General features: G+C 39.7%; 1 protein-coding gene across 1 annotated transcript in view; it reads right to left on the reverse strand.

Annotated features, from left to right (window-relative positions):
* TXNRD2 (thioredoxin reductase 2) overlaps positions 1–21,056 on the reverse strand; it is a 1,479,392-nt gene that overhangs the window by 963,642 nt on the left and 494,694 nt on the right. The window contains exon 7 of the mRNA XM_044068698.1: positions 12,304–12,366. Coding sequence (XP_043924633.1) covers positions 12,304–12,366 — 63 coding nt within the window. The remainder of the gene's footprint in view (positions 1–12,303; positions 12,367–21,056) is intronic.

The following is a 21,056-nucleotide window of genomic DNA, read 5'->3' on the forward strand; positions in this document are numbered from 1 at the left end:
GGGTAGGAGTGTCAGCATGGCACATCTTGACTTTGCAATATTTGCCTACTCTTCCTTGCAAAAGCGCTCCAAATTTGTCAGACTGCGAGGACATTTCTTGTGCACAGCCCTCTTAAGGTCACCCAACAGATTTTCTAGTGGATTTAGGTCTGGGCTCTGGCTGGGCCATTCCAAAACTTTAATTTTCTTCTGGTGAAGCCATTCTTTTGTTGATTTGGACGTATGCCTGGGGTCATTGTCATATTGAAAGGTGAAATAACTCTTAGTCTTGAGCTTACTAGCAGACACCTGAAGGTTTTGGGCCAAAACTAGCAGGTATTTGGACTTGTTCATAATTCCCTCCACTTTTACTAAAGCCCCAGTTCCAGCTGAAGTAAAGCAACCCCATAGCATGATACTGCCACCACCATGCTTCACAGTGGGGATGGTGTTCCTTTGGTGATGTGCTGTTTTTGAGCCAAACGTACCTTTTGGAATTGTGGCCAAAAAGTTCAACCTTGATCTCATCAGATCATAACACATTTTTTCACATGCTTTTGAGAGACCTGATGTATTGTTTTGCAAGCTTTAGCCGGGCCTGGATGTTTTTCTGTATAAGAAAAGGCCTCCATCTTGCAACTCTACCCCATAGCCCAGACATATGGAGAATACAGGGGATTGTTACATGTAGCACACAACCACTACTTGCCAGAAATTCCTGAAGCTCTTTCAGTGTTGCTGTAGGTCTCTTGGCAGTCTCCCTGACCAGTTTTCATCTTGTCTTTTCATCAATTTTGGAGGGACATCCAGTTCTTTGCAACATCACTGTTGTTACATATTTTCTCCACTTTTTGATGACAGTATTTCACTGTGTTCCATGGTATATCCAATGCTGTGGAAATTTTTTTGTACCCTTTTCCTGTCTGATACCTTTCAACAATGAGATTCCTTTGATGCTTTGTACGCTCTCTGTGAACCATGGCTTTTGCTCCAGCAGGCAACTGAGTAAATCTCAGGAAAATACTACTAGGACAGCTGAACTTTATTTGGGGTTAATCAGAGTCTCTAATTGATGGCAGGTGTGTACCCAACAAGACTGAATGCTGTTAATTATCAAAAACCTGGCATTTTAACAGGGGTGTGTAAAGTTTTTATATCCACTGTATGTATGTATGTGTGTATGCATATATATATATATATATATATATATATATATATATATATATACACACCCACAAAAACTAAAAAACGAAATCCACGTCCAACCTGAAAACGAACTTTAATTGAAGCGCTTTTCGGCACACAATAGATAGCCTTCTTCAGAATACAAAAGGAGAATAACTTCAACATGTTTTATATACAAAAAGGCGCCATAATTAATCAATTAAACAGTTAAGTAATTAATTAGACTTTTCAAAGACACAAGTTTTAAAGGCAAAGAATGTTGTAACTAAGGAATGATGCACTGTTAAAGCTGAATAAAATCAATAGACTATAAAAGTACTAGATAAACTTCAAAGTTGTAACTTGATCAACTTTATAATTAACTAATCTAGTCAGTTAATAACTCCAATCTATTGTTATGAACAATAAAGTACAGTTTTGTACCTACCATAAATGTAGATGTCCGAACTGGATAGCATCTGCAGTCATAACAAATGGGTTGTCCTGTCGTCAGGCAGCCCTTCGGTCGGCCGGATTCCAAAGTCCGGGTCCGGCTTCGGCTGATGTCGCACTTCACCCGACGTCATCTCTGCTGGCCTTCGGGTATAAAGGCATCAGCCGACGCCATTTTCCTCAGTGTTTCTTGCCCCAGATGCCAATTGCCCTCTTGGAAAGCTAAATTTTGGATAAATGCCAATGTTTCCAAAACAGTAGAAGGCAAACACAAAAAATAAACATGTATGTACATATATACAAACAAATACACCATAAGAGACTCCCCTAGCTAGCTATTAGGAGGGTAAATACCTAGGAGTACCGCAGAGGGAAGGAGGGAGGTAATCCTGACTGCAGATGCTATCCAGTTCGGACATCTACATTTATGGTAGGTACAAAACTGTACTATGTCCTTCATGGATGCATCTGCAGTCATAACAAATGGGTAGAATACCATAGCCAAACTAGGGGAGGAGGAATAATAATTATGGTGTAGTCAGGATCCCTTGCAGAACAGCAGTGGCAAACCCTGCTCGGGATCTAGAATATAGAGGTAAATTATAATGCTTGGCAAATGTATGCACGGAGGTCCAAGTAGCCACCTCAGTAATGTCCTTGGTTGCCACTCCTCTTAAGAAAGCTGTGGTAGTGGCTGTAGCCCTTGTAGAATGAGGTCTTATGTTCTGTGGAATTGGTTTTCCATGGTAGGAGTAACAGAATCTTATGCAATTTCCTATCCATTTGGAGATTGTCTGTTTGGAAATTGCTTTTCCTTCCCTTCCTGTTGCATAGGCTACAAAGAGCTGGCCAGTTTTTCTGTTACCTTTGGTTCTGTCCAGGTAGTAGCGTAACTGTCTATGTACATCCAAGGTATGCATTATTCTTTCACCTTTGTTTTGTGGATTGGGAAAGAAGGTAGGTAGGTGGATTGCCTGGTTTAAAGACACTCTGGATACCACCTTAGGCATAAATGTAGGATTAGTTCTCATGGACACCCTATCTTGATGGAAGATTAGGAAGGGTTGCACTGCCATTAAGGCCTGTAGTTCGAAACCCTCCTTGCTGAAGTAATAGCCAGTAGGAAAGCAGTTTTCCATGACAGGTGTTGTAGATCTGCTGTTGCTGCTGGTTCAAACGGAGGGAGTGTCAACTTTTCTAGTACAAAATTCAAGTCCCATGCTGGTAATGGTGGTTTCCTAGGAGGTTTTACATTCTTGATCCCTCTGAGGAACTGCCTGAGTAGAGGATGTGAAAAGACAGGAGAATCAAAGCTGTATTCTGCTGAAATAGCTGATGCGTGTATCTTGATGGAGGAATAGGACAGGCCTGTATGTAGAAGCTCTGCCAAGTACTCCAGAATGTTAGCAATATCTATGTTCGACACATCTTTTCCTCTTTTAGTACTCCAAATGACGAACCTTTTCCATTTTCCTGCATAGTTCCTTCTTGTTGAAGGTCTGCGGGCTTCAAGGATAATGTCTTTAACCCTTTGTGAAAGGTCTGGGTTAGTTACTGCTATGTGATGTTCCAGGCAGTCAGTTGCAAGGTTTTTAGGTTTGGATGTATGATGTTGTAGTTGTTCTGAGTTAACATCAGAGGCATCAGGGTATTGACCACATTTTCTCCCGAGACATGCTCCTCAGCAATGGGTACCAGTGTTGTCTTGGCCAGTTTGGAGCTATCAGAATTATCCTTGGACGTTCCTCTTTGATTTTCAGTAGTACCTTGTGCATCAAGGGAAGAGGTGGAAATGCATATGCTGTCAGGCCTTTCCAGCTGAAGGATAGAGAGTCCACCTTCCATGCAAGTGGGTGGAATGTCCTTGTGCAGAATTTTTTGAGCTGGTGATTTTGTGGGGAAGCGAATAGATCTATTTGTGGCATTTCCCATTTCTTTGTGATGGCCTTGAAGATGTCCGGGTGTAGCATCCATTCGTGAGCATCCGAGGTGGTTCTGCTTAAAATGTCTGCTAGGGTGTTCTCTTTTCCCGGTACAAATATTGCCTGTAACTGGATGTTGTAGCTGAGAGCCAAATTCCAAAGGTCCAAAGTCATTCTGCATAGGGGGTAGGAATGAGTGCCTCCCTGTTTGTTGATGTACCACATGACTGTGGTGTTGTCTGTCCTTATCATCAAATGGCCTTCTTTGAGGAATGGTCTGAATTTTAGGATTGCCAGTTTTACTGCCAGCATTTCTTTTTGGTTTATGTGCAGGTGCAGTTGGTCCTGAGTCCACAGTCCTTGTACGCATTTGTCCAGCATGTGTGCCCCCCATCCTAGGTCTGAGGCATCCGTTGTGATGGTTTGGTTTGCTGGAAAGTTGTGGAAGGGTAAGCCTGGGTTTGACTGGCATGCCCGAGCCCACCATAGGAACTCCTGTTTTAAGCATGGGATTAGTGGTATTTCTGTTTCTAAGCTGTGCCTGTGTTGAGACCATAAATTCTTTAGGTACCACTGTAACTTTCTCATATGCAGTCTGGCATGTGGGACCAAGATTATGCATGATGCCATGAAGCCCAAGGCCTGCAGAACTTTTCTTGCTGTTAGTTTGTTCTGCTTTGTTAATGCCAAGAAGTAAAGAGGAGTTCTTTTGTTTTTCTGCAGTTAGGAATGCCATCTGTTTTACTGTGTCCAATTCCGCCCAAGAAAGTTCTTGTCTGGGATGGTATCAGTCTTGACATTTGTAAATTGACTGTGTATCCCAGGGCTTGTAGCAAGTAAATGACTCTTTGTAAATCTGTTGTCAGCTTGCTTTTGTTGTCCGCTTGTAACAGGCAGTCGTCCAGGTATGGATAAATTTGGATTCCCTGTACTCTGCAGTGGCGATTACTGATGCCAGGCATTTTGTGAATACTCTGGGCAGTAGATAAGCCAAAGGGCAATGCTGAGAATTGATAATGCTCTGATCCTGCAAGAAATCTGAGGTATCTTCTGCAATTTGGTCGAATGGGGACGTGCAGGTATGCCTCCTTGAGATCTAGAGTTACCAGCCAACACTCCTTGCCCAGCATGGGAAGAAGTTGCTGTAGGGTCAGCATTTTGAATTTTGGGACAGTGATGTATGTGTTTAAGATGGACAGGTCGAGAATAGGTCTCCAGTTTTTCTCTTTTCTTGGTACTAGGAAGAGTCTGGAGTAGAATCCTTTGCCCTGTTCTGTTATTGGTACCCTTTCCACAGCTCTCATCTTTATTAATTCCGCTATCTGGTGCAGGGCTTCTATTTTTTGATTTGGGGGCAGGTTTGGCATTCCTCTTTTTACTGGTAAAGTGTGGAAGTGGAACCGGTAGCCTTGGTCTATGGTTTCCAAAATCCACTTGTCTTTTGTAATATATTGCCAATTTTTCGAGAATAAGGCTAACTTTCCGCCTAGTGGTGCTGCTATTTGCTTCCTGGTAGGCGGAGTCAGAGCCAAGTCACTGTGATTGTCCTGTTGCAGTGGCAGTGGTTGTGTCTGTGCCTCGGTTATTGCCTTGCCACTGTCGTCCTCTGTAGGCACCTCCTCTGGATTGATTTCTGCCCCTAGAGCGTCTGTTCCTGCCCCTTTGTGATCTTGTGGAGTCAGGAAAGGACCAATTTTTGGCAGGCCAGTTCCTGCTAAACCTTGGGGGCTGAACCTGTAGGAAATCTTTAACTGTTTGTACAGATTTTGCCTTCTCTTCCATTTTCTTCATTACCTGCTGGGCAGGTTCCCCAAATAGACTGGCCTTATCCATAGGAGCATCCAATAGCTTAGCTTTAACATGATCCGGTAAGACCTGTTCTTTCAACCATGCATGCCTTCTTATCACTGTGCCAGTCATGGCTGATCTAAATGAAGCCTCCAGTGCATCATAGCCACATTTCAAAGAATGGTTACTAACATGTTGGATGTTATTCACCATTTCTAATACATATTTCTTATCTAAAGATTCATCAGAGGACAGCTTTTTAATTAACTGATCAAGCATAAACTCTTGGTACTGGATCATGTGAAACTGACAGTTTAAAGCTCTAGCTGAGAGAGTAGCAGAGGTGTAGACTTTTTTCCCCCATCTCTCTAAGGACCTGGATTCCCTTTCAGAGGGAATAGGGTTTTTTGCTGTGGTCGAGGCTACTGCCTTAGGCCCCTGGGATATAGTTTCGGGGTCTGCAAGTGGGGCCTTGTATAGGTGGTGATGAGTGTCTGGCACCCTGTAAAATCTATCTGGTTTGGCAGGGGCTGGAGGTAAAGAATCAGGTGCAGTGCAGACATCATTAAATGCATCGTCCACAACAGATAGGACAGGAGGTATAGCTAAGGGCCTATGTTGTGGTAAGTGCAGAAAAGTCCTAAGCCTTTTTCTTGAATCTGAGAAATCTTGTCCCTGCCATTGGAATTGTTCTCTCATGGCATGTAAGGTTTCCCCAAAGGAGAATTCCTCTGGTGGAGAGGCAGCTGGAATGGATTCTTCAGCATCTGAATCTTCATAATTGGAAAAAGGAGCCTCTGGCTGGTCTGTAATGTCTGAGTCATCCGCAGAATCATCAGAGGACACAGGCTCGGGGGGCTCTGCTCTAGGTCTCTTTTATGGGGGCTGAGAGGCCCTGTCTGGGTGAGATTGGGATCCCTTAATTAAGGATATTAAATCTTCTGCCAGAGTAAGCATTTGTGAACTAGAAGTGGGCCTGAGTGAGGGTGGTTTAACAGGCACTGATTTAGCTGATTTGGCTGCTTTAGCCCTGGCAAAGGCCTTAATGGACTTGGCTGCAGGAGGCCTAGCAGCACCACGTGCTGGGGTAGAGATATCCAAAGGGATGGTGTCTGATAGATCAGTAGGAGCCACAGTTGTAGGCAAAATTTCTGAGGCTGATTCTGGTAAGGTAGCAGGAGCCTCAGTAGTAGTCATGGATTCGGCTGAAGATTGACCAGTTTTCTCGGTTTTGGCCGAAACCGAGACACTCGCGGCTTGCTTGACCGTGGTTTCGGCCAAAACCACGGACAGCGAGTGTCGGTCTTTTTCTTTGCGTTTTTTAACAATTTGGGTAGTCGGAGGATCCGACGGCATAATGTACGCAAAATCTGAGCCGAAAAACTGTTCAGCAAACTCCGACCGACGCCTAAGCGTTCGTCGGTTGAAGGAAGCACAGGCCGAACAGGCTGCTACGTCGTGGTCTGGGCCTAAGCAAGGCAAACAGTAAGAGTGGAAATCTTTATGAGGTATTTGTTTCCCACAAGTTAAACAGTTATTGACTTTTCTGACATCGGCTGAGGCAAGAAAGAGTCCCCAACGGGGTACTTATCTTTTTAGAAGTCTTCGAAGTAGTATTCGGTAGTAGTAATCTCTGGATCTGACCGACCGGCACTTGCAAACAGCTTCTGCTTCGGGCGCCACGCGGCAAGAAAGACTGAGGAAAATGGCGTCGGCTGATGCCTTTATACCCGAAGACCAGCAGAGATGACGTCGGGTGAAGTGCGACATCAGCCGAAGCCGGACCCGGACTTTGGAATCCGGCCGACCGAAGGGCTGCCTGACGACAGGACAACCCATTTGTTATGACTGCAGATGCATCCATGAAGGACATCAGAAAACAGATAAAAAATAATGAAAAGAAGAGAAAAAAGATTTTATCAATTTATAAAAAATACATATCAAAAAATGTATAAAATTAAAGTGCTAATATAATAACTTTAATTCATAAAAAATGAAATAACTTATATTGATTTGAAAGACACTTTAAAAAAATGGAATGACTCCCTAATTATATACTTCTATTTATTATATTTATTAGATTACTTTTATGTTGTTAATCTAAAAACCAATTAAGTAAATTCAATGTGTTATTAATGTTGGTTATCTCACCAAACTTCTCGGTTTTAATAGAACGCCTATTGATAAAGCTTCATTGAGGCCTGGGTAGCTACTGGCATTTAATTTGCCACTTCAATTAAGAGTTTCAGGGAGTAGGGACCACCTCTAGGGTTGTTGTCTAGTCTATCAACAATCAGAAATTTAAACACGTGGTCAGGGAAACACGTAACATGCTTGGCCAATGCGTTGTCTGCATTCTTGTGGGTAATGGCATAGATATGTTCATAAATTCTATCCCTGAGTCTACGCTCAGTTTTACCCACATAGAAGGCAGCACAAAAAGAGCATTTGGCCAAATAAATGATTCGTTTTGAGTTACAATTATATTTGTCTCGTAATTTGTAAATTGCATTTCCCAGTGTAAAAGAATTGGTGACAAGTACATGTTTGCACATGTTACAAGATTCACATTTAGACATCCCAGTCGACTTCCTCAACAAGTCAGGTTGGAATCTTAAAGAATCTTTTAAATTTAAGCCATGCCTAAAGGTCACCGTATATATATATATATATATATATATATATATATATATATATATATATATATATATATATATATATATATATATACACACACACACACACACACACACACACACACACAGCCCGGTGTCATTGATGAAAAAAGGTGACAGTGGGTCAGTTCTTTTACCCAACTAAAAAGAAATTAATAAATCAAGAAAGAAGACATTATGAATTCTGCAAGCTTCTGTGGGATGACGATCTCTTACAAATAATAAAGTCCGGTTATTTGATACATTGATGATGCCTACGACAAAGCAAATTAAAGTGACAAGCACTGTGCCTAACAAGCTTCCTGAAACTAGCACTAGGAGCAGTCATATACTTCATTTAAAAGGACATGCTACAATTCAGTCTTCACGTGCTGGCAGGTGTTGAAGCATATCATTTACTTGTGAGAGTGTTGTTTTATTTACCTAATTAATTTGTGCATGCATGAACGGTAATTCCCTTTATTTTACTCAGGGCAGGTATTCTATTAACATGCATGTTCCACAGACTGTACTTTAAAATATACAGTACTACAGTTTAAAAGTATTACTTGCCTGTTGATGAATACCATAAACATGAAGGTAATCCTTGGATGAGAACAACTATAACTGCGACTATAGGCAAATAAATGCCATGTGCAAGGATGCAGTGCCTCAAAATATTCCCACTACTCTAAGATACAGTCATATTAAAGCAGTTTTATATATATATATATATATATATATATATATATATATATATATATATATATAGATATATATATATAAAAACTTAGCAAGGTTTGGGGTGCAGTCCCCATGCAAACCTGCTTTAACGATGTAAAAGCCAGTTTTGACATTCAATTTTATTTCTTTGGGAACTCTGGGTCTCACACTGAACATAGGGAGCCAGGATTTCTTCTGCACAATGTAAAACACCTTCTTCCTTCTCAAAGTGTTTTCAATGAGAACAGCATTCAAATAAGTTTTAAAATCAGGAACAATATAGGTAAAAAGGTAAAACACTTAACCACAAAACCTTCTATAGTTATATCAAGAATCTCCACAACAATACCCACGTTTGCTCTGAATTACTGCACAATGGTACCTCCCATACCAAGCCAACAGATATTAGCAACATACTGGCCGACAGATTCAGTGCCAACTTTACCCCCCTCTCCCCCCTAAAGGACCAATCAAATACCAGAGAAATGCCAGGCACCCAGCATTACTGTAGCATAGGTTAAAGCTGCACTGTCCAAGGCCAAGAATACAGCTTCCATGGCCCAGACAATATCCCTGGACATGTTCTACATGAACTACAAAGTGAACTGTCACCACATCTGTGTGCCCAGTTCAATCACAGCCTCACCTCAGGCGTTGTCCCTACTGAATGGTACACTGCTACAGTCATCCTTCTCCATAAAGGGAGAGAGGGACTACAGACCCTGGGAATTATCACTCCATTAGCCTGATGAGTCTGATATGTAAGGCTATGGAGCACATCATCATGGACCTAATTAACAAAGATATAGGGAATCTCCAAACTCTAGATCCACCACAATTTGGTTTTGTGAAAGGCAGATCATGCCTTGACTTCTTTGAGTCAGTCACCAGAGCTGTGGATGAAACCAAGGCAGTTCATACAGCCTAGCTCGATCTGGTCAAGGCCTTTGATACCATTCCCCACTCGGGAATTATTGATAAACTCGCCAAACTAGTCATCAACCCCTATATGACTAGGTGGATTGCAAATTGGCTCACAGATAGAAACCACAGTGTGAAAGTAGCGGACTCCAAGTTACACTGCCGACCAGTCATGACTGGAGTCTCACAGAGATCGGTCCTGGGTCCTCTTATGTTTGGCATCTACTTCTCAGACATCCAGGCCAACACAGAGGGACTCTGGCTGACCAAGTTTGTAGACGACTGCAAGCTGGGAGCCATTATTAACTCCCCAAGTAATGTAAACATCCTACAGAAAGGCCTCACTGAGACCAATGACTGGTGTCGAAGCCATGGCCTTAAGCTTAATGTCAAAAAAATGCATAGTCATCCCCTTTGGGAAAAACTCCGTTCCCACTAATTACCACATCTATGGGAGCCCACTGAACACTGAAGGCGTTATAAGAAATCTGGGAACACAGGTTGACAGCAACCTCTCCTTCGACCACCACATCACCACTGTGGTCAGAAGGGTCCTTCTATGTGGCACATCTCATCACTAAGGGTTTTGCATTCAGGAAGAAAGAGGTAATCATCTCTCTCTACTCTTCCCTCATTAGACCAGTCAGAGTATAATTCCCCATTTGGCATGTACCTCACTAGACACATGCAACAGCTGGAAAGACCACAAAATTACCTCACGAAGAGGAACCTAGGCCTTAAAAACATGTCCTACATGGATAGACTCAAAAAACTCTGGCTATTCTCTGTCTCATATTGTCTACAAAGAGGCGATCTCTGCTTGACTTACAAAGCCATGTCTGACCCAGCTCCGTTAGAAATGCTACATCTAAAGAAATACCAATCCCTCTGCATCACACGCTCCAGAGACCTCAACCTCATTACCACAATCAGCAGAACATGCTGGAGGGACAGGTTCATAACCCAGACACTGCCCATGCTCTGGAATAGACTTCCCATACACGTCAAGCAGAGCACCTCACTGGCCTTCTTCAAGACAAATCTTGATGAGTGGATGGGAAATATAAAGTTCACCCCACTGATCACTCCAGTAGCTCTACTTGATAGAGGCACTGGGAGCTAACATCAGGCGGCACAATGCCAGGGCACTTCTATGGGCTAGGCTTGTAAAGTCTCAAGGGTCATTAGCCTAGTACACACCTGTGAACCTAAATAGAAGCTTTTATCACTGTTACCAGAGTGTCTGATCATGTACTTTACTACAAAAATCACTATTAATTTGCTTACATGGAAAAACATATATTTTATCTAAATCTCGTACAAATTTCCTTCACTCCATACAATCAAGTTAGCCCTTTGGTGCAGTGGTACGGCACTTGCCAAGATTCTGGACTAAGTTTAAAGAAGTCATAAAGTCAGCCAGGAAAGGCAAGGGCAAGTGTGCACAAAACATCTCCCTCAATATGGCAAGAAGGGTGAGAAAAGTACGCCTGTTGATAAAGGCTGAGCTTAAGTCTGGTACAATGCAGCTGTCATATAGTTGACAAAAGAGATGACTCACAGAAGGCATGTATACAAGCATAAACGTTATACAACAGTACACTACTATGGAACCACATGAAAACATCAAAATGCATCCAGAAATCTCCAAATACAGCTCCAATATGATGGCTGCCACCTCTACCCACATACTTACTCCCTCTAAACAGGAAAAAAAGCAAACAGAAAAATAAGTGATCAGATGGGAATAATCATAATGGAATGACAAAAAAAGGCAACTAGCTATTGCCTACTTAACGACTTCCAAAATTAGTTACTACCTGCATCACCCACCAGACTGCAAACAATGGTAAAAAGTAAGTCAGCACATGCAGTGTGTCAAGGTATCGATGACACTGTTGGCCTAGAATTAATAAGCACCCAAGGTCTGGTGACAACTAATTCAAAAGGAATGAAAGAGTGTCCAGTAACTTGCTATCACATTCCAATGGGAACATATGGGATTGATCATGGCAGAGCTGATGCCATGATGAGGCCCAGAGGAACTACAGCCCATCAGCTCTGCCGCACAGTAACTCTGACACCTTGCTAAATGTTGAATGTGCAGAAGCATGGTCACCTTAAGGTATAAAAATCAAGAATTAAGCACTTGCAACATGCAGCAAGGTGACATTTGAGAGATCCACAGTTAAGCATCCTATCTTCTAGACAGGACAAGCCTGTGTAATGGGTTACAGACAGGCTTCTAACATGAATAGGTATAAAAATTGTACAAAAATATTAAAAATACTAAAAGGGGATCACCTGTTTGATCTCTTATCTTTAGCAGTTCAGGACAAGTCCTTAATCAGCCTTACTAATACCAATGATGCTACTGACAAAACTTAACCACAAAAGATGTGTACCCCAATACAATCTTATGATGATGGTGCAGGTAACTTTACAACACAGGAACACTTAACATTTTTCTCAGTTTTTAAGAAATATTTAGAGTTCAAATATACTTTTCTTCCTGATTTAATAGAATAAGAAACCAAGTGTAAAATTAACAGTGGAATGGAGAGGTTACCAAGTTAAAAACTGCAGCCATTTCAACTTTACAGCAGTTTCTCAAGTACAGCATTCAGTATTACAAGAGAGAAAATCAGGAATAGGAAAAGCTCTAACACATTCAAGAAAAAAGTAATATGCAGACTTACATGAGTAGGATACTTTGGCCTTAATCCAGTTGCTATAACAACATTTTCAGCTGTAATGAGGATCTAAAGGTTAAGGGAAAAAAAGAGAGTACACAATTAAGCTACTAAGAACAGAATACAGATATACATAGGTAATCTTGCTGTCTTCAACACCACTGCTCTCACTATTACACAGTTTAACACCAGATTATGTGATGGGACAAATTCTGAAACATTGCTCTCATTTTATGTCCTGCAGCTTGGACTATTGCCTTACTGTAGAATCTAGTTATAAATATAGAACTTTTTTCATGTCTTTTTGTTTGTTTTTGTTAGATGGACAATTACAAGGCGCTATTTTCTGTCATCAAGAACAGCTTTATAGAACAAATGACAAATGTACAGAAAGACTACACTTTGATATAAAAAAAGCTAAGTACATACTAGAACAAAAGTTACAGCAACATTTGTTTCAATATTTACAGTCAGAATCCACTATGTAGCAAACAACTGAAGGTGTTTACAGATGGAACAGAAGAGCTGCTGCAAATGGGGGGGGGGGGCTCCTTTTCACGCAAATGAAACAGTTTGCCATGCTGCACCAGAGTAAATCAGCTAAAATTCATTAAAGACCTGCTTTAGTTATATGTGTGGACCGATGCAGGGATGGAGTTCCTTTCTTTTACAGCCAAGGATGTAGAAGGGTTTACTGGAGCACTGAGTGAAACACTGTGGTATTTAAACAGCAATAAGGGCAGCTAATAAACAGTCATCTATTAATTGACTTTGATTGCAAAGATAACCTCTGTTCCTTCCCTTCCAGTTCATGGTTATAAATTGGGTAATTCTCTTTCCTAATACAGAGTATTACTATTCACTATCAGCACACAGTAGAACATTACAGATTCTGACCTTGTAACACAACAATACTCAAACTAGAAAATGCAGAGGGATAGTGATCAGGACTGCATCTTTAAAACATGAAGACATGATCACAGCATAGCATAACACACTAAATTAAGCTGAAAGGTGTTTAGATGTAATTAATGGCATGTGATTTATAGAAAGTAGTCTGATTTTAAGCTGAAAGACATTTAGATTACGTGCACAGTATGTAAGCATTAGAGACAAACTACACTATGCTCATTAAACTGAAAGATGTCTACATTCATTTTCATAGGACATATACTGCAGAGATTGAAACAACACTACATTTTTTGATTAGGCATGCTTTTCCCAAAAGGGATAAATGAGACTCCCTGAAATTTTGTTTGCTAAATTGCTGAAATGACTCAGAGGCAGTGACTGCTTAGAGATGAATGGGGTGCCCAAATAGTCAATTCCAAGTTCAAAGCACACATCAAACAAGCTCCCAACAAAGGAAAATAACTTACTGAGGGGCTTGCTGACCCTTGAACCTTGCAGGTAGTTATACTAGTGAGGCCTGCTGACCCTAGAACCTTACAGGTAGTTATACTGGGAGGGTGCTAGAGGTGCAATCACATTCATGAAGGCTTGGAAAGGCTCTGACCCTCCCCGTGCCCTATGTAGATAGATGTAGTCAAAAGCTCAAGCCAGTCAGGTTTCACCTCATTTGGTGACTACTTCATGTACCATGCATGGGTGTTAAGATGCTTACCTCCTAGACACAAGATACAGGGTTTCATTCTCACCTTTAGACCACCATAAACATATTTTATCCTTACAACTTTACAATAAAAAGACATTTCTTCCACAGAAAAATCTGAATAACTATTTTCTACCCGTTCAGATTCCCAATTTTTGGGTGAAGACACTTTTATAGCACAATCTAATACTACTACTTCAACGTCAGTATCAGATTCTGAATCAAAAGGCAAGGGAGAGCTCTCTTTCTAAATGAGTTAAACTGGAGGAGCAGTCTGAAGCAACTGAAAGGCTTCAAAAAGACCTTTGACAAATGTGAACCATTCCTCATTAGGTTCTATCGAAGTTGTAGAAGGGATGAAAGATGCTTCGCCTTGTGAGCCTTTCTTTGGAGATTCTTTAGAGAAACTCTTGAGCCTTATTGGCTTCCAAAAGGAGCTACATTAGATGGGTCAGAGGTAGCAGACACATGATCCAGTGGATCCAACATAGCCAAAATGGAGTCATCAGTAGACTGCCACGGCACAGAGTACGTCAAAGATAGTGGCAAAGTCTAAAAACTCTTCTCTTCTTGATCGAAAGAGGGATGTCCAAGGTACCAACATTAGAATACATAGAATGCAGAGTGAGGGCTTTATCTACAAAAACGTATGAGGTAAAAACTAGTTTCATATGAATAAGCACATGGAACTCAACCGGATTTTGTGCTCCTCTCCTAAAAGCAGAAAACACAAGCTGTGTGGGAATCTCTATATGGGATTTGACAACCACATGAACACCTCTACCAGTCTCTCATATATAAACAAAAAGCAAGATTATTTTTCACAGTAACATGGAAGGAAAGTCCACAGTGGGATAAGTGCCTGATAAGTATCTCAAAACTAGCCAACCACCAAGCCCCTGAATATGTAGGGAAGACAGAGTCCAACTAGTTGCTTCAATGGCAAGAAAGTTCTGAATTTTGGCACCCATATGTCTTGTCTTTATACCAGCATGTCCTTGTGCCTCCTCGGGTGTACAGGCCCATGAAAGGTGCCCAAATGTTTTGGATACTGGCTGGACATCAGATCCTTGGTAGGATATGTCCCATATAGCTTAGACTGATGCAACAATGATTTAATAGTGAACATCTGTTTTCTTCACATAATGGGGAAGATGAAACAGTGTCTCAAGAGAATCTGTGGACTAATTGCAGATGCTTTTGAGAAGCCACTGTGTTGTTTGCATAAGGGACTACAGCAATGCAAGATGACATGTACCCTAGAGATTTTCAGAATTGTCTGGACCCCTGTAATGACTGCTTGAATCTCTTTCTACTTGTATATAGTAGGAACATTGTTCATGAGTAGGGCTTACTACTACTACTACTAAAAATATTTCTGATGCTGAATGACTTGAAGGCAGTCAAGGATGATCCTTTGTAGTTTATTGTTTTTCCCAGGGACTTCAAAAGAAAAAAAAGTGGTTTGACAAAGTAGTACCCTTATTTTGCTACTATAAATAAATAATCCTGATTAGGAAACACTGTTATGCTTTTTTTTTTTTTTTTATCTGTGCAAATGCTGGAGATAAACATATTTTAAATAATCTGGGGGCTGTGAGTAGCCCATACGACAGGAAAAAAATTATGTTCACCTGTTTGAAATCAGAGTTTTTTTTCCTATAAGATGGGCTGTTTTCCATTAATGCTGTACAAGAATTCTGTTCTGCGAAAAGCATCAATGTTTTCAGATTCACCATAATGAAAGACTGCTCTTTTAAACTTGCTCAGGTTTAATAGATATAAATATGGTCTCTAAATTTTGCTCTTCCTGTAAACCAAGAAAATTCTGGAACAGAAGCCTTGACCCTGTCTGGCTGGATGGTATGGATCATACAGTCTTTTCTGAAAAAAAGCTACTTCATTTAAAAACAAAGCCTGATGAAACTGATGCAGTGTGTTTATTGAAAAAGAGCATTTGAAGATTATGTACAATGTCAATTACACAGCCACAACACACTGTCTTAAGTATACATTTCTCTGTTTTTTTTTTTTCTGCTACATACACAAAAGATTTTGAAATCTGCCACCTAGCTGTACTGGAGAAAAAGATGACAAGACTTAAAGCCTGCATTCACTTGGAGGATTCTGATTATATCTGCACTTTTCTCCAGAATTTGTACAACATAGTCATTCTCTTCTGTAGGGTCTCTGCTCACTAGGTTGTTAGAACATTGCTTGTTTACTATAACAGGAGCTTTTATTTAAAGTAAGATCATCATGAAACTATGGGGTAAATGGGTTATATATTTTCCTTAAAGGAAGGCCTTGTTCTGCTTTTCTTTTCAAAGACTAACAGTGTCACCAGATATTTGTCCAAATAACATAACTTGGATAATGGGTGCATTAGAGGCGAGACTAAGTCATCAACATATAATTTTGTCCTAAGTCAATGCTGCTTATGACCACCACCAACAAAACTGATTACAAATACGAGTTGTGACTATTACCCTTCAAGGCAACTTGAAAAATAATATAAAGATGAAGGACTACCCATTTTGAAGAAGGATGCCTCATCATTGTTCTGCATCTTCTAGTTAGAGAAAGCCTTCATGGTATCCAACTGAAAAATTTTGCCAATAGTGCTTCCTGTATGTAAAAAGAAGGTCCTCTGAAGGAGGACCTGATGATTGTGAAGAACTATCTTCATGGTCAAACTCTAAAAAGATATCAGAGTTTATATGCATATCATAATTATTCATTAGAACAATAAGTGGAAAGGTTTCCTTTTCTTTTTAACTTCAGACACCTTCATTGATACCTACAACAGTCTGTAGCTCTGCATTATAAGTAAAGACATGCATCTCTCTGGGGAAGGGGGCAAATGTAGTTTTACTGCTGCCTCATGGATTATTGAAACAAGCTGAAATAATTCACATGCAAAGATCTTGCAATCAAACATTCAATGACAAGTTATAAATACAGAGTTGGTATAAATTGTTTAACAAGAGTAGAAGTACTAGGTTTGTCAACCAAACACTAGATTTGGTCTGAACACACATTATCACTGCAGGTACTGGGCAGGAGTACTGATTTACTCTTTTTCAATATGCAGAATCAATCAAAGCCAGCAGAGGTGAATTATTTTGGAGAAAGACTCAAGTTCCCTGTTTTTGGAAGCACTTTTTGAAATGATGATAGAGGTCTTGACTTATTTAATTATGTGAATGCCTCTTATGAAGATTCCCTGCAAAATTAAAATCTCAATTCTACAAAAATGTTTAAAATTTCTATTCTTTCAAGTAAAATGTAAGTACTTCCACATTGCAGGCATAACATAAAATGTTATGACCAGACCTGCACCTTATCCTTACTTGTCAGTCATTGGCTTTATCTTCTCTAGATGCTAATCTATACACCTCAGTTTCTACTACCTCCATTTTTCTCCACATCTTATCTCAATCCTTTACCCCATCCTCTCTTCCCTCACTTTTATACCGCTTTTGTTCTCATACTATACAGGAGTAAATGCTATGTAAACTAACTATGCAATGTATCTTGCTATGCTTGAAATGATATACGAATGTTGTCTACTGACACAAAATAACTTTGCATAACTATACACAAGTTTGCTCCTAGCATTATTCTCGATTGTATGTCTGTAATGTCATACTGTTTGGCTTTGCTCTTCTTGGTTTATTTAAACACTAGGCTGAACCTGAGAAAGGTCCATTGGATCAGTGTTCTCCCAGTTAAACAATGTGACCTAACATAATAAACCATAATATAACCATAAATCCCCCTTTTATCAGCCTTTTGAAACTTCTCATTCCTATCCTGCTTCTCTATTCTGTTTCTTAATTAATGGGGGAAAAAGAGCAGTTTAATCCAGTAAAATCAGGTTAATGCCTACCACAAATACACCTGAAGTAGTGTACATTTGTTGCACAGCAAAATGACAAATGTCAGACTAGTGAGAGCCATTATGCAGATGAAAATAACTACATCTCAAATATGGGACCAAGGTACTGAGATGTTAAGAACAGAAGAAAGTGCACGCCAATGCTGGAAATACAATTGTGTCTTGCTCACCTGTGTAGACACATTCAAAGGCATGAGCAAAGCAGTATTAATTCTCATAGGAAAGACTGGGGCAGCAGTTAGAAAATTCAACTAGGGAAACCTAGATGTTGTGACAATGTTACACTAGTCCTCCATGAAAAATTTCTCTGGCATTAGCATAGAGGTTTAAAGTTACAAACTGTTAATGAACATTTTTCTACAGTCCAGGGTTTGATGCCTGCAGCCTCCACTTGTCTACTGTGTGACTAAGCAATCCACAAACAGACAGTGCCCCTAGGCTGAACTTGTAAAAGGACCATGTAGGTCAGGGTTATATCCACATTAATGTATTTTATGCAATGCCATTTTCCAAATGGAAAAAGACAGCGTTTAGGAAAAACATTTAAAAAACTGTCATCAGAGAAGGTCGTAATTGTATCATCATTCTGCAGTTCATCAGAATGGTGCCATCCTCATGAAAGACTTTCAGACCTTACACGTTTTATATCCTCGGCATTAAGCAAGCACGAACAAGCACCATTTCTTCCTACCAAGAACTAAAGAAAACAATCCCTTCACCCATTAATGACTGAATAGATTAGATATGATTGATACCCCAACTGACAAAGTACAGAAGAACTTTCAGCTATTCAGAAAACTTTATTCAGAAAAAAAAGTCTTAAAACATATAAAAACTGTTAAAACGGGGTAAGAACCACACTGAATCACAAAGAAATTAAGCGCTTTTGTTTACTTATATTAGCAAACTTCATCAGACAAATCAAACACGTTACAAATCTTATATAAGCTTTCAAATTATGACATCAGCACTCATTTAAGAAAACCAAGCCTCCATTTAAAGTACTATAACCTTATCAAATGTAATAACTAAATACATGCTTTGGCTCACCCAGGCTTGAATGACTCTGTTTCCATCAGAAGTATTCTTAAAATGAGGGCTCTTACCAGATGAATATATATATTTTGTATAATTATTTATTATGATTTTTTTATATATATGTAACAGTGTTTATGTTATTTGATTTTATTCCAATTCTTACCATTGTAAGAGTTCTTAATTACTTTAGAATGTATTTAGTTATTACATTTCATAAGGTTATAGTACTTTAAATGGAGGCTTGGTTTTCTTAAATTAATGGTGATGTCATAATTTGAAAGCTTATATAAGATTTGTAACGTGTTTGATTTGTCTGATGAAGTTTGCTAATACTAGTAAATGAAAGCGCTTAATTTCTTTGCGATTCAGTGTGGTTCTCACTCCATTTTAACAGTTTTTGGTTTGCGTCTTTATTTGGTTTCTTCGTTTGTGGTGCTTATGGAGGAAATTGCCGCACATGGGTCTAAGTTTTATTTAACAATGAAAATATGATGTCAACTGCCGATACCAGTGCTATAGGAAAGCTGACTGCACTTGTTGAAATGTTAACACAGCGAGTGGAGACACTATCTAGCCAAGTAGCGATTACCTGGCCTCGATTACCTGGCCTCGTTTAACTGGAAGTTCTGGTCTGAATGCTTTACTGGACTCGAATAATCCTAGGTTGCCAGTTAATGCCTCTAGATCGCAGGATCAAGGTAATGGGTATCCTGGGACTTTTTTCATCTGGTTTGCCCTGTTCTGGCCATCGTACTTCACCTGTAGATGGAAATACATCGGATGGACGTACTCAAGCCGATAATGATATGAGTGGAGCTGTAAGTACTTCCTTTGCCATTCCCAGTTTGAACGAATGGTTTAAGGATCCGGTTAGTTTCATAAATATCGTCATACAGTCGGATAACTCAACGAACTCTGTCACATCAGATAACACTTTAATTAATAGTTTAAAAATCTTTGACATTAAATTGTTTCGATTTAAGAAGCTACAAATTGAAGTACAATATTTAGCTGAATGTATTAAGAGACAGCAAGTCCAGAAGGGACTTAGACAATGGCATTTTCCAACTGGCCTTGTACCCAATTCAACATTTCATAAAGAACTTTTAAACTTATTTGACTGACAAGGTGTTGATTTTATGAACTTGTTGGTTAAAGACTATTGTGCTCAGATGGATGTCTTGAAAACTGAATTAGCTGAATTGGATTTAAACATTCGTTCGGATAAAGACTTCCTATATTATAAATATGACTTTATACGCATCTTTTCTAGTATTGAGAATGCTTTGTCTAAGATTAGGGATAACAAAATAAAGAAATTAAATAGGGATCAATTAGCCTATGTGAAAGGTTTCGCATACTCCCACCTCCTTCTAACATCAAAACGAATAATAGCATTGATTTCAATGGTGTTTTGACGGATACTGATGGGAGTCTTAACAACACTGTTAAAAATGGGAGCCATAATGAGTGACCCTATACCAAATGAGGTGTCTCCTGTGAGGAGAAGTGAAATGCTTGCCAACAGACATAATAATGATGGGAATAATAATGGAAATAGTAATACTGGTGGCATGTGCTCTTCACAGGATTTTCAGGGGGCCAGGAAAGTGAACACTGGGGGTCAACAGAACCAGCCACAACAGCAATATTGGAAGAAGAAAGCACAGAACAGAAGGAGGAGATAGATACCTCCCCTGGTTCTGTAAATGTTATAGGTCCTTTTAGTGTTCATTCTAAAACAGTTCAAATTCTATTGAATAGTACAAATGACTTCAAGATTTATAATTATTCTTCATTTGCACCTGCCCCATTACTTATTGAAGTTCTAGCTAAAGGTTTGACATTTGTCCCTTCTACTAGAGGTGATTTAGCTAGAACTCTTATTGACCTTAAGACCTTTACCAGAAAATTGAATTTAAATGTACATCCTTCCATATTGCTCGTGAGAATGATTTTAGGACACTTTTGAATAACAAAGTATTGCATGAATCACAGCTATTTAATCTGTCCCGCTTGGAGAGGGATGCATTGAAAGGATTGAATTTCACTGATATACGTGTCATTAAACCTGACAAGGGGGGGGGGGGGTTGATTTTTATGAATATTGATGATTACAACAGCAGAATGTGTGCACTGTTGGCAAATTATGCCTATATTAAGGTTTCCCTGTATGAGATTAATGGTGCATATCAACGAATCAGGGGC

The sequence above is a fragment of the Protopterus annectens genome, chromosome 4.part0 (assembly GCF_019279795.1).
Source record: "Protopterus annectens isolate FY-2018-M chromosome 4.part0, PAN1.0, whole genome shotgun sequence".
Lineage (NCBI taxonomy): Eukaryota > Metazoa > Chordata > Ceratodontiformes > Protopteridae > Protopterus > Protopterus annectens.